The sequence below is a fragment of the Equus przewalskii genome, chromosome 18 (assembly GCF_037783145.1).
Source record: "Equus przewalskii isolate Varuska chromosome 18, EquPr2, whole genome shotgun sequence".
Lineage (NCBI taxonomy): Eukaryota > Metazoa > Chordata > Mammalia > Perissodactyla > Equidae > Equus > Equus przewalskii.
In genome coordinates this window covers 916221-928357 of record NC_091848.1, presented here as the reverse complement: position 1 = coordinate 928357, position 12137 = coordinate 916221, and the positions used below count along the sequence as shown (strand labels likewise).

At 53.3% G+C, this 12137-nt stretch overlaps 1 protein-coding gene and 1 long non-coding RNA gene across 2 annotated transcripts; both read right to left on the bottom strand.

Annotated features, from left to right (window-relative positions):
* Nucleotides 1–3068: 3068 nt before the first annotated feature.
* On the bottom strand, nucleotides 3069–7748 carry LOC139077065 (uncharacterized). The gene is made up of 4 exons (XM_070582939.1): nucleotides 7719–7748; nucleotides 6524–7670; nucleotides 3815–4418; nucleotides 3069–3580 (listed from the first exon to the last, which is right to left on the bottom strand). The coding sequence occupies exons 1-2, from the start codon at nucleotides 7746–7748 to the stop codon at nucleotides 6891–6893; spliced, it is 810 nt and encodes a 269-aa protein (XP_070439040.1). The 3' UTR covers nucleotides 3069–3580; nucleotides 3815–4418; nucleotides 6524–6890.
* A 100-nt stretch (nucleotides 7749–7848) lies between these two features.
* LOC139076972 (uncharacterized) lies at nucleotides 7849–10681 on the bottom strand. The gene is made up of 2 exons (XR_011529056.1): nucleotides 10582–10681; nucleotides 7849–10206 (listed from the first exon to the last, which is right to left on the bottom strand). It is a non-coding gene; the product is annotated as an uncharacterized lncRNA (long non-coding RNA).
* Nucleotides 10682–12137: the final 1456 nt, after the last annotated feature.

Sequence of the window (12137 nt, the reverse complement as noted above, 5' to 3'; positions counted from 1 at the left end):
TATGCCCTCTCAGGGCTGACGCTTCCTCTTCTCTTCTTGGTTCCTCCATTGGGGCAACTTTTGGGCAAGAGAATTTTTTTCCCATCTTCTTTCTGTCCACTCATTCCCTTGCTTATTCCCTTGTTTATTCACCCACTTATTTAAATCACAGGAACGGGTCCCTGTTGAAACGGAAGCGTTGTGGTGGCAGTGGGGGTACACAGAGAGGAGGTGAGATTCCGACGTGGCTTTTGAAGAGCTGAATGCACGCAGAGAAAACAGACATGACCTTAAGATTGCTTACACCCGCAAATGATAATCACTGCTGAGTGACTACCTCCAGGTGGCAGATTTAAGAGTGGTTTTTACTTTCTTTGTGGGTGTGTTTCTAATTTTTCCTTCAACGAGTATATATTAGTATTTGTGTAATAAAAGTTATTCAAAAGGTGAGTACATGGTAAACAGGTGCTAAGTGCACAGGGAGGTGCCGATGAAAATACCGGGGAAGCAGAGAGGAGGCAGTGTTCCTTCCAGCCCAGGAGGATGGGAAAGGCTTTGGGAAAAGGTCGTCATTGAGTTGGGCCTTGAAGCCAGAGGGAGGCCTTGCAGTGGACGTCTGTGGGACGGCCTGCCCAGCACTGCTCTCCCTCTTTGTGGCCCACAGGGGCTGCCTGGGTCTCAGATGGCCTTAGCCCTCATCCCGCTTTGTCTCACTGTCTATGGGGGTGCCTGACCAAGCCTGGCCACTCGGAGTCCTTACCCTGGGACTTCCTGGCTGAAAGCCTGCAGTATCTTTGGTGCAAGTTGTTAACAAAGATGTGAAATTCAGGAGCTGCACGTGTGGTGGATGCAGGGAGGGATTTGGCTGCTGCATTTCCTGCAGGGTGGAGGAAACCAGTCCGCCATGAGAGAGTGAAGTGGGCACCTGGAGAGAAGAGGTGAGAAGGGAGAGTTGTGGTGGAATTGAGCCCCTGACTCCAGTTGTTCCCAAATCTCAGCTGTGCTTCTGCCCTCCTTTGTCCAAGCTCACATGAGCTGGATTTTGAACTGGCACCCCACGGTGTGCTCTCCCATAGCTGTGGCTTTGTGGGAGAAGGTGGGAGGGGCCCCGGAGGCAGGCAAGCACAGGACTTGTGCAGGGGCAGCTGACTGTTCCATCTGGGCTGGGAGGGTGTGGGCGAGTGCTACGGACTGGATGTCTGTGTCTCCCCAAAACCCAAACGTCAAAGCCACGGCCCCCAGTGTGATAGTGGTTGGAGGGGGGCCTTTGGGAGGTGATTCGGTTTAGAGGAGGCCATGAGGGTGGGACCCGCATGATGGGATGAGTGTCTTCATAAGAAGAGGAAGACAGGTGGTTCTCCCTCTCTCCACATGCCAGCACACAGCCAGAAGACAGCTGTCTGCCAGCCAGGAAGCAGGCCCTCGCCAAGAACCGAATCTGCTGGCACCTTGATCTTGGACGTCCCAGTGTCTAGAACTGTGAGAATTCAATGTCTGTTGTTTAAGACACCCAGCCTGTGGTATTTTCTTATAGCAGCCCGACCAGACCAAGACAGGGAGTGAGTGTGTGCAGTCAGCCGTAGGGATGGCAGCGTTCAGGCCGCAAGGTTTGGGTCTCACGCCCTGCAACAGCCTATGCTTCTCCCAGGCCCCAAGAGGCCAAAGCTCTATGACCAGTGACCAGGATCAAGCTGGCTCCTCCAAGCTGCACCCCAAAGAAACTGGGGAAGTAGTCACAGTGAAGTCCCAAACCAGAAAGTCCCTAGGGTGAAGTCCAGCCTTAGATGGGGACAGGCTCTGTTTCTTCCAGGGGCCACTAGAGGTCAGGGGTGCAGGCACTGCCCCCCGCCTTGCCTCAGCTTAGGCTGAGTTTCTGCCCCCCTCCACAGGCCGACCTTCCTCTGAGCTGTCAGTGCAGCCACACTTGTCCCTCCACGTGCACCCCCTCCTTTCTTCTTTGGGTCCAGCTCTGGTGGGTCTGCTGAGGGAGAGATTAAGAGCTGGAGGAAAGGTAAGAATGGCCCTGGATAAAGCACTAATCTGGGAACAAGAAAACACCAGCTGCCTGATATCACGTTGTTCCTTAAGAAAGGCCCTTGTCTGAAAGCTCAGAAAGGCCTGTCTCTCGGGAGAAAGCAGGAAGGGTGGAGGCACAGGTTTTGGAGGTGAGGGTGAGAGGCCATGCCCCTGCCCTCTCAGTCTATGGATGCCCCGAGCAAACAGAGGACGGGCAGCTAGAACCCAGGCCTCAGACAATTTCAGCCATGTCACATACTGACAGCTAGCACACTCAAGTAATTTCACTCCCTCATCCTCTGCCCCAACTCAACCCTGGCTTCAGCATCCTGTCTGCCCAGGAAGTGCTCAGAGAATATCACCTGCCACACAGCACAGGCATTTCTTCTCAGGGGGTCCCTGACCCGAAAGTGCATGCTCAGCCTGAATCAATCAGCCTGACTGGCTCTCTGGCTGAGATGGGGACTGTCTGGCCATGGGGGTGAAGGCACCCAGATGACAGGGGCTGTTTCTGGTTTATGTTCCCCCAGTTACCTTAGCAACAGGAAACAGGATGCAAAGCGCTGCCTACCGTGGCCTCCATCCATCCCTGGAGAGGCGGGAAGAACAGTGGGAGCGCTGGCCTAGAGGGCAGGAGGCCGTGTCCCTGCCTGGGCGCTGCTGCTCTCTGGCTGGCTGCTCCCTGTAAGTGCCTCCTCCCTGGGCCTGTTCTGGACAGAATAGGGGCCGAGGGCTCTCTGGATGGGTCAAGGATGCTGTCCAGGAGCATAGTCCTCTGGGGAGAAGATCCTCCTGTTTCTGTTCTCGGTGGCTCCGGGAGCGAGAACTGTGCCAGGGAGCAAGTATATGCCAGCCAGTCTTCTGTGACTTAACTTGTCACTCACCACCTGGGGTGCAGAAATGTCTGACCAAGCAGACAATCGAGCTCCATGGAGGCTGGCACTTGGCAGCACCTGGCCTACCAGGATGGGGGTTTCCTCAGCTGGCGTAGGAGGTGAACCTGGCTGTGGTCCTTGAGCATGAGCGTGTAGAAGAAAAGAGACTGAGGAGGCCAAAAAAGAGACTCAGGAGACTGAGCAGCACAACAAATATCTGTAATAAAAATGATAATAAGTAATACCTTAAGCACGGCTTTGAAATTCTCAGAGAAGTCTCATGTCTGTTCTCCTGTCGTGTCCTCATGACCTCCAGGGAGGCAGGCAGAGCAGACACTGTGGCCTCCGCATCGCAGTGGAGGACACTGAGGCACAGGGAGGTGGAGCTCCTGGAGTTTCTTGGACAACGGCTGAGCCAGACCTGCACCTCTGACGTGACTCATGAGAGCTACTGCAAAGCAGAGGCATCTCTGCTTTTGCCTCCCTGTTGGGGTTGTGATTCTCGGACTTAACACACGTCGGACACCTTTCCGAAGAAGAAAGGACACTAAGAGCGTTCATTCAACAGATCATCTTATTGAGCACCGGCTACGTGCCAAGCTCTGGCTGGGCACTGAGGACTCAAGAGATGAACCAGATGTGGTCTCCACTCCGGAGCGGCAGCATCTATCAGCGCTTGCTCTTGCTTCATTCAGTCTCCCGTGTTGGCACTGAACAGAATCACCGGCCATGAGACCCTGCAGTGATCTCTCCCACCCTGCAACCCTTGTTGTGTCCCAAAGCATTCCACTGGGCCGTCTCTGCAATAGGAAAGGCCCACTTCCAAAACTGGCAGGAAGATAACCAGGAGGGAGGAGCAGAGATGAGTGGCGTTAGGGAAGTGCTGAAGCCACCCGGGCTCTGGGGCAGACAGGATGGGGCTGCAGGGAGATGAGAGAGGCCACCTGGCTGGTGAGGAAGTGCTTCCAGGAGAGCAGCTGGGAGCAGCCTGCTGGCCGAAGGCTGAGGGGCTGATCGGGAGTCAAGGGCAGCCTGGAGAACAGCACTAACAGCCGCACAGGACGCTGGAAGGAAACCCGGAGCCCGTTCTTTGAACACTGACAGCCATTAAGATCCTGTTTCCACAGGTGGGGATTGTGGGGCCACGCCCTACCCACTGCAAATCATTTTCTGAATTGTCGTGTAGCAGCTTAAAGGCAGAAGCATAAAGGTTCCCACCCAGCTTGACAGTGGGGGACCTGTCATTAAGGCCTGAGGAAAACTTTTCAGCATCTTACCTCTTCCCTACACTGAGGCCAACTGTGCCTTGCTCTATGAACAGAAAAAGAATTCAGCCACATTTTAGACTCTTGTAAAGCAGCTTTTATCTGCTCAGTGAAATGGCAGTGAGGGGACAAATTTCCACACGAAGAACCCAAACTTTCCAGGCCTAAATAGGGTTCCAGCAGCACACTCTTAACTCACAGGAAACAGCCTCCAACATCGATTTCCGCTTTCCTCTGCAGAATTTGTAGCCCAAACACACACTGTGGGTTTAACTCAGCAGACCTGAGGACACAGGTGAAAGGGACTCAGAAAACCGCACAGCTCAGGGAGTGCACCAACAGGCAGGTGCATCGGAAGGCAAATTAGGGCCCACGGGGTTTCGGTCTTAATGTGCAGGGGCGACGCCCACCACAGAGGAAAAGAAGCTGTTCGCTTTGTGTTGTTTTGCTTCTTAAGGCTGCCTTTGCATCAGCCCGTCTTTAAAACAGCAAAGAAATGCTACAGAGCCAGACCACTGGTGCAAGGGACTAGAGAGTGGAATTATCCTCATGTTATAAACATAGAAAATTAGACCTGCAACTTGGAGGAAGCCTTAGAAACCATCTAACTCACTGACTTTATTTTCCCATTAAGAATCTGAGGCTTTGGTCCTAAACAGAGTAAGTGTGGCTGGCTGCCACTTCTCGGTCTCCGGCTCAGCAGCCGGCGCTGGGTAAGGAATTGTGCTAATCTGCTAGGACAGCTGTAACAAAGGATCACAGGCTGGGGGTGTGAACAGCAGACATTTGTCTCACAGTTCTAGAGGCTAGAAATTTGAGGTCAAGGTATCGGCAGGGTTACTTCCTTCTGAAGGCTAAGTGAGAGAAACTGTTCCATGCCTCTCTCTCGGAGCTTCTGGGGCTTTGCTGGCAATTTGAGGCACTCCTTGGCTTGTGCAAGCATCACCCTGACCTCTGCCTTCGCATTCACACGGCATTCCTCTGAGTACCTCTCTGTCTTTGTGTCCAAATTTCTTTTTTTAAATAAGGACACCAGTCTTATTGAATTAGGGCCCATCCTAGTGACATCATCTTAATTTAACCAACTATATGAGCAAGGACCCTACTTCCACATAAGGTTATATTCTGAGTTACTGGGGTTAGGACTTCAACATACGAAATTGGGGAGACTGCAATTTAACTCATAACAGAGCTCTGCCTACATTGTATCTGGTCTTCACGGCAAGGTTGCAGCTTGGGGTAATCTGTCTTCTACAGAGGGTCAGGCCCTGAGAGATGGGCAGTGCCCGGGGCACGGCAAGGAGGATGTGAAGAGCATGGACTCTGGGCCAGGCTGCCTGGGGTGGTAGCCAGCCCCACCTCCCAGGAGTTAATGAACGTGGGTAAGCTCTCCCGTGCCTCAGTTTCTTCATGTGCAAGACAGGAATAATACAGGTCCACAATTTCAAAACCCTGAAATCTCCAAACACCAAAAATTGTATTTATAATTCATTTGACAGCAAAACCTGACCTGAAATAAACTCATTTGACACAAATACCTGTCATGAGTTGATACAAGGCTACTTAGAGTCTCTGTGCAACAGACACATCTCCCTAGAGAGACGTTAGTATGTTCGACGACAGGGCGTGAGGGCAGGCGCTGCAGGGGCTATGCAGCCTGCACTACATGCGCTGTCTTATCTTTCTCATTCCCAGCTGCTCACACTGCAGACACTCTGGGCCGAAGGCTGAACGAGGGCTTGCGGACCTCAGGACACATGTCAGAGGGTTATAATGGCGATTGAAGGGACTAATATCTGCACTGTGCTGAGATCACCACCTGGCACACAGTGAGCACTACAGACATATTGGTTAAATAAAATAACAATAATAACAGTTTTATCTACAGTCCCTCAGGTGGTGAGCCAGGGAAGAAGGTTCCGGTCTTTGAGTGCAGGACTGTCTCAGCCTTCTGAGATGATTACGGAGTGGAATCAGGTTCTATTTGTATTAATTTGGTGGGGCTGCCATAATAAAGGACCACAGACTGGGGGGCGTAAACAACAGAAATTAATTTCCTCACGGTTCTGGAGGCTGCAAGTCCGAGAGCAAGGTGTCTGCAGTTTTTCCGAGGCCTCTCTCCTCGGTTGCAGATGGGCACCTTCTCCCTGTGTCCTCACATGGCCTTTCCTCTGTGCTTCTGTGTCGTCAACTCCTCTTCTTATAAGGACACCAGCCATATTGGATTAGGGCCCATCCTGATGACCTTATTTTCACTTATCTCTTTAAAGTCCCTATCTCCAAATGCAGCCACATTCTGAGGTGCTGGGGGTTAGGACTGCCACATATGAGTTTGGGAGAGAGGGGGTCACCATTCAGCCCATAACTCTAAGAAACCAGGAGAATTACCTCTCACATTGGATGTATCCCATGCACTTGCTGGCTTACTTCTGCCTCAGTGTTTTTCAAAGTGTGGTCCAGAATCACCTGCAACCGAATCGCTTGAGCTGGTAATAAAAATGAGCCTGCTCCAAGCCCTTGGGTCAGAATCTGGCGGAGGGGACTGCAGGGCGCACGCATGCGGCTTGCTTGTTTTTTACATTCATTCGAAGGTTTAGTTTAATCAAGGGAATTCAGGAAAAGCCAGACAGCAAGGAAGGCCCCTTCTGCCGCCCCCCCCCCCCCGCCGCCACTGCAGTCCCCCGGGTAAGGGCGGGGGAAAGAGGAGGAGGAGAAAGGGAGGCGGCCCAGTGGGAAGTCTGAGCAGGGAGCACGTTCATCCTGATTGGTCACCCGAGGGGGTGACAGGAGGACCTACTTTCCTGCTCAAAGCCAGCCTCCCGGTCCCGTTCAGTGCAGGGACGCGGAGTTTTGCAGTGTAGACGCCAGCAGAGGAGGCCATCCTCCCACCCTCCCAACCCTGGCAAGGCCAGGCTGTGGAACGCAGCCTGACCGTGGGGTCCCGGCCTTTCCCCTGGGCGGCACACCCGCCCCGCAGCTCCCGGCAGAACTCCCCTGCCCCTGGACGGCCGAGGGCCTGCGCCTCGAGCGCTGAAGACACAGGCAGCAGGGGCGTTGTCCGGGGCCACGTGCTGGCGAAGGGAGCGAGGCCGAGTTGGTTCACGCAGCTGCGGCCTCTGCTCCCACACCGCCGGCAGCCGTGGGAGGGCCGGCAGGGCCAGGCTGGCGCCCGCGCCGCTCCGGACACGCGCCTGCCTTTCGCCACCCAAGCACCCGCCGTGCGCGCCGGGGGCCCCGCAGCGGCGCAGAGCGGCCTCGGGCTGGAAACGTCCTCCCGGCGCCGGCCGCGCCTCGCCTGCTCCGCCGGCTCCGGCTGGCACGCTCGCGGCTCCAAACACGGCCCGGCTGCAGGTCGGGCAGGCCGCTCGCCCCGCACCCCGTTCCCGCCGGGCGGGGGGCGCGTCTCCTGCTGACTCGCCAGACGCGGAGCCGTCCAGGCAGCCCCGCGGCGGGACACGCCCGGCTCCTGCGCTTCCTTCGGCGCAGCCCGAGGCGGCAGGCCGGCTCCCGGCTCGCCCTCCGCGCCTGCGCAGTGCTGAGCGCGCGGGACTCAGGCTCCGCGCGGGCCCCGCGCACCCCGCACAGTGTCAAGTTCGAACTGCTGGAACTCCATGAATCCTGAGTACTGCGATGATTTAGGGACGCTCCTGAAGCTGGTCCTTTAGAAACCGCATGGTTTGTAAACTTGAATTAATAAAAACTAGGGTCAAGAATTTACTGTCAGTTAAACTGTTTATTGGTTCTCTCAATTCCATCTGAATTCCACAGGCTATAGATTGTCGTACACTGGAAAATACTCGGAAGTAGGACCTGGATTCAAATCCTAGGTTTGCCACATATTAGCTGTGTGACTTTGGCCAAGTTACTGTACCTCTCTGAACGTCTGTTTCCTCAACTGCAAAGCGGAATTGATATCATCTTCCACATTAGCAGTAGTGAGTATTAAAAGAGATCATGAACGTGAAAGGTGCCAGTACCGAGTCTGGCCCATAAATACTCATTTCGTTGCCTGTCTCTTCCATTTTTTCCTGCAATTTGAAATGAGCATCATTTCTGGCTAACTAATGTTCTAATATTGGCACCTTTCAGTCTGTGGCTTTGCATACTTTTAGAATGTTATAAATAATTCTCCAAGAAGAATTAGGAATGATTGGGGTACAGACGCTGTGATTTGGATGGCTCAGACACAGCAAGAGGAGCGAAGCCACCTCTGCTGTGACCTCAGAGACGTGGGGGCCATGAGGTGCGGTCTCCTTTTGAAAGGCCCGTGAAAATTCTCCCGGACGAGCCAGGCGGCTCCTGGGCACAGGCGTGGCCCCTGAGCCGGCCCTCTCCGCCGCCGCCTGCTTTCCTACCATGTGTCCCCAGCCTCCACCCTGGGGTTAGATCGAGCTCGGGGCCCAGCCGACTTCTCCCCGACAGACATCCAGCCACAACGATCTTCAGTCTCTCCAGATCTCCCCGTCACAGCCGCGGGTCTTCGTACTTGCTGGTTCCCCCTCGTTCTGTCATTTGCTTGGTCCCAGCAACCCACAAAGAACGAGAATGGGTTTGAGTCCAGCTACACCTCGTACTGGTTGGGTTATTATGGCTAAATTACTTAACCTCTTTTTTTTGAGGAAGATTAGCCCTGAGCTAACATCTGCTGCCAATCCTCCTCTTTTTGCTGAGGAAGACTCGCCCTGAGCTCACATCCGTGCCCATCTTCCTCTACTTTATACGTGGGATGCCTACCACAGCATGGCTTGCCAAGCAGTGCCGTGTCCGCACCCGGGATCCGAACTGGCGAACCTCGGGCCGCCGAAGCGGAATGTGTGCACCCAACCGCTGCGCCACCAGGCCGGCCCTTACTTAGCCTCTTTGAAACTCAATCTTCTCATCTGTAAATGGGGATCCTACACCATTAGGTTGTTGTGAAGATGAATGTGAATAAAATGCATATTGAAGTAGTTTGTAAACTGTAAAGTGCTGAGAAAAAACAATAATTCAAATCCCTCTTAGCAGGTAAACCTTACTTGCACGTAGTAAGTACTCAGAGATCTGTGTTAGGTTACTTATTAATTAAAAATGTTTGCCACGGGAATGCTGTTCAATCCCCCAAACGCACGGTGGGGGCAGGGGGGTGTCCTGAGCAGTCCTCCAAGGGTCCCGTGGGTCCATGGGTGGTCTCTGAGGGGGTCTGACATTTGGTGCATACTCCCAATGCCCAGGCTCATGCCTTGGAACATCTTCTTCGATCCCCATGCAATAGATATTAACCAAGATTTTCTCACCTCGTGTGGGGCAAATGAAGCCACGTCGGGACTAATAATCCAAATGTTAGTTTGTTACCACCATCTGTCACGTAGAACTTAATCCCAGCAAAGCGCCTTCCCCCATACTTTTGGGGAGCCCCTGCGGTGGGTGTCCTACCCCCAGGTGCCAGGCATGCCCTTCCCTGCCCTGCCGTCTCACCCACGCAAAGCGTCCTCCTCTCCCGTATGCTCACTGGGGGGGTCCCAGCACAGCGACCCTGTACCGCAGCATCTTATAGAGTATTCAGCAAACACTTCTTTTAGCTCTTAGTGACGGCTCTGCCCAGGAATCAGACAAGGACTCCACATGAGGGAGGGCCAAGGATAGATTCAGCCACCGTCACCACAGTGTGCCCAAGGCTGCTCCTTTCTCCCACACGGACACTTGGCCACTTGGTGAGCTCACGTGCTTGGCTCCTCGCAGCTCGTCAAGAGAGGCAGGCTCCCCGACCCCTGGGGGTCCCCGCAGCTCCCCAGACACGGCCAAATCCTAGTGCAGGCTCCAGCTTGCACCCTCCCGCTCTACAGATGAAGATACGCAGGCTCAGAGGGTCAAATAACTTATCCTACGTCATGAGACCAGCAGGCGGCAGAGAGGAGAGCCAAACCAGAGCAAAGTCCAAATCCTGTGTTCTTTCTGATCCAAATCCCAGATCAAAGTGGCAGTGACACGTTGTTCTGACCCTGGCTCCATTCGGGAGGGCACGCTGTGCTGCTCACTGTTTGCTCTACAAGCTGTTCTCCTCCCCAGGGGCTTCAGGCTCTTTCTGCTTGTTTCTATTGGGAGTTACGGTTTAGGCATAAAAAATTGGGAATTTCAAGCCATTTCACCTTCCTTCCCATCCCCAGCTGCCCTCCCAACAGACCTACAATTTATCTAGTGATATTTGGCTCATGGTTAAAAGCACCATGGTGCTTATACAGATGACAGAACAAGCAAGTCTTGGCCACAGCTAAGGGCCACCTTAGCCAGTGTTAGTAGATCTGAGACAAACACAAATGCCTTGCCTCGGTTCCCAAAGCCCTAGAACCGGCCGCCCTACCCCTGCCCTCTGCTCCAGCCTAAAGGCCCTCACCCTGAGTTCTCTTCATTCTGTCCCCAGCTGTAGGCTGCTGTCCAGTGGGATGGGGTCTGTGCCCCCATGTACTCACCCCAACATAGCTGTCTGTCCCAGTCCATTCCAGTGACCTGACGTCTGCCCCTCTTCCTCATCGACTCTCCAGTTTCCAGTGGGGGCTCCCCAGCCTGGCCCCAGCCCTCTTGGCAGGGCCTTGACCTTCCATCTGGCCAAGCTCTCGTTAGGGAGCTAGATGCCCTCCTCCCCCTGCTGCTGCCAGGGGGCCTGCCAACACCTAACAAACCTTCTCCTCACCTCCAAAGTAAACGTCCCCAAGACTCTGGCTGGACCAGCTCCACTCTCCAGATGACAAAACTCTCTGGGGAGGGAGGGGATGCACACCAGCCAGTCTTGGCCTGAGCTGGCCACTTCCCAGGAACTCTGGAGTCAGGTGGCTGGCCACTGTCTTTTGTGGGCTCCTCATGCACCACCAGCCACGGTTCTCAGGTGCTCAGGTAACTGGGATGGTTTGGGGGAGCTGAGTCTGCAGCCTGGATTTCCTTAAAGTCCCTCTTTTATACCACACACCCCCACCTCACACTCCCTGTCCTTTCTTTCTTTTTCTCCATCGCACTTATCACCATTTTGACATAGTATGTGTCCCCATCCTCTCCTCTAGAAGTAAGCACCCTGAGATTTTGGTCTGATTTGCCTGAGCAGCATCTGGCCCACAGTTGGTGCTCAATAGCTACCTGTGAATGGATGACTGGAATGCGCCTGGCCTTGGCAGGCACCGCCAGAGCACACATACAGAGGTGCTGGGAAGACCAGGACCTCTCATTTCTCAGCTCTCAGAGCCCAGCTGCCTCAGGGCTGCCACAGAGGATTTCCAAACCTCCTCCATCTTAGCCAGGGCCCTTAAATGCCTACAAGTGCTTCCCATACTGCGCTGGCACTGTGGGAGATGCAAAGCCTGCAGGTGACTTTACTTCCGTGAGCTCTGAGCCATCCACCCTGCTGATGAAGAGACTGTTCCCTCCCGAGCCGCAGCCCGCCCGCACTCCATAGCGAACTCTGTGTTACCTGCTCCCTCCTTGCCAGACACAGGCCTGTCTCACTACCTTCACATCCCCACTGCCCAGCACAGTGCAGAGACGCCACAAAGGGTGTGACAAATGCCTGACGAATAAATGAATGTCTGGACTCTACATGAGAAAGGCAGCCCCTACTGAGTTCATCATGTGACTCAAACGCCAGGGCATGATGAGTTTATTTCTCCTGATTGTGATTAATGACTTTTTTCCGAAGGGTTTTTCAATTCTGAGAGCTGTTTTATATATCATAAATTTTAAGATATCCCTTATGGAATAATACTTTTTCAAAAAGACACAGCATAAATTTTGGAGTAAAATTGATGATTATGTTTCCTTTCCCTAGACTTAAATATCTCCTTTTACTTAGAGTTTATTTTTTAAAAACATTTTGTGGAGTATTTTATGATATTAAAAATAAAAGTCTGTGGAGAAAAGCCGAGGCTGCCTTTACTATCTCTCCTGGGATAATTAAACTTTTTATTTATTACAAAAAGCTTTTTTTTTTTTACAGGTAATAACTAATTCAGGTTCTCTTGGATTTAGGAGATGTGGATGT

Coding starts and splice junctions, on each gene's coding strand:
- LOC139077065 (XM_070582939.1), bottom strand. CDS start 7,748: ATGGAGTTCCAGCAGTTCGAACTTGACACT. Junction 7,671..7,718: donor AGCAGTTCGAACTTGACACT/GTGCGGGGTGCG, acceptor CCGCGCGCTCAG/CACTGCGCAGGCGCGGAGGG.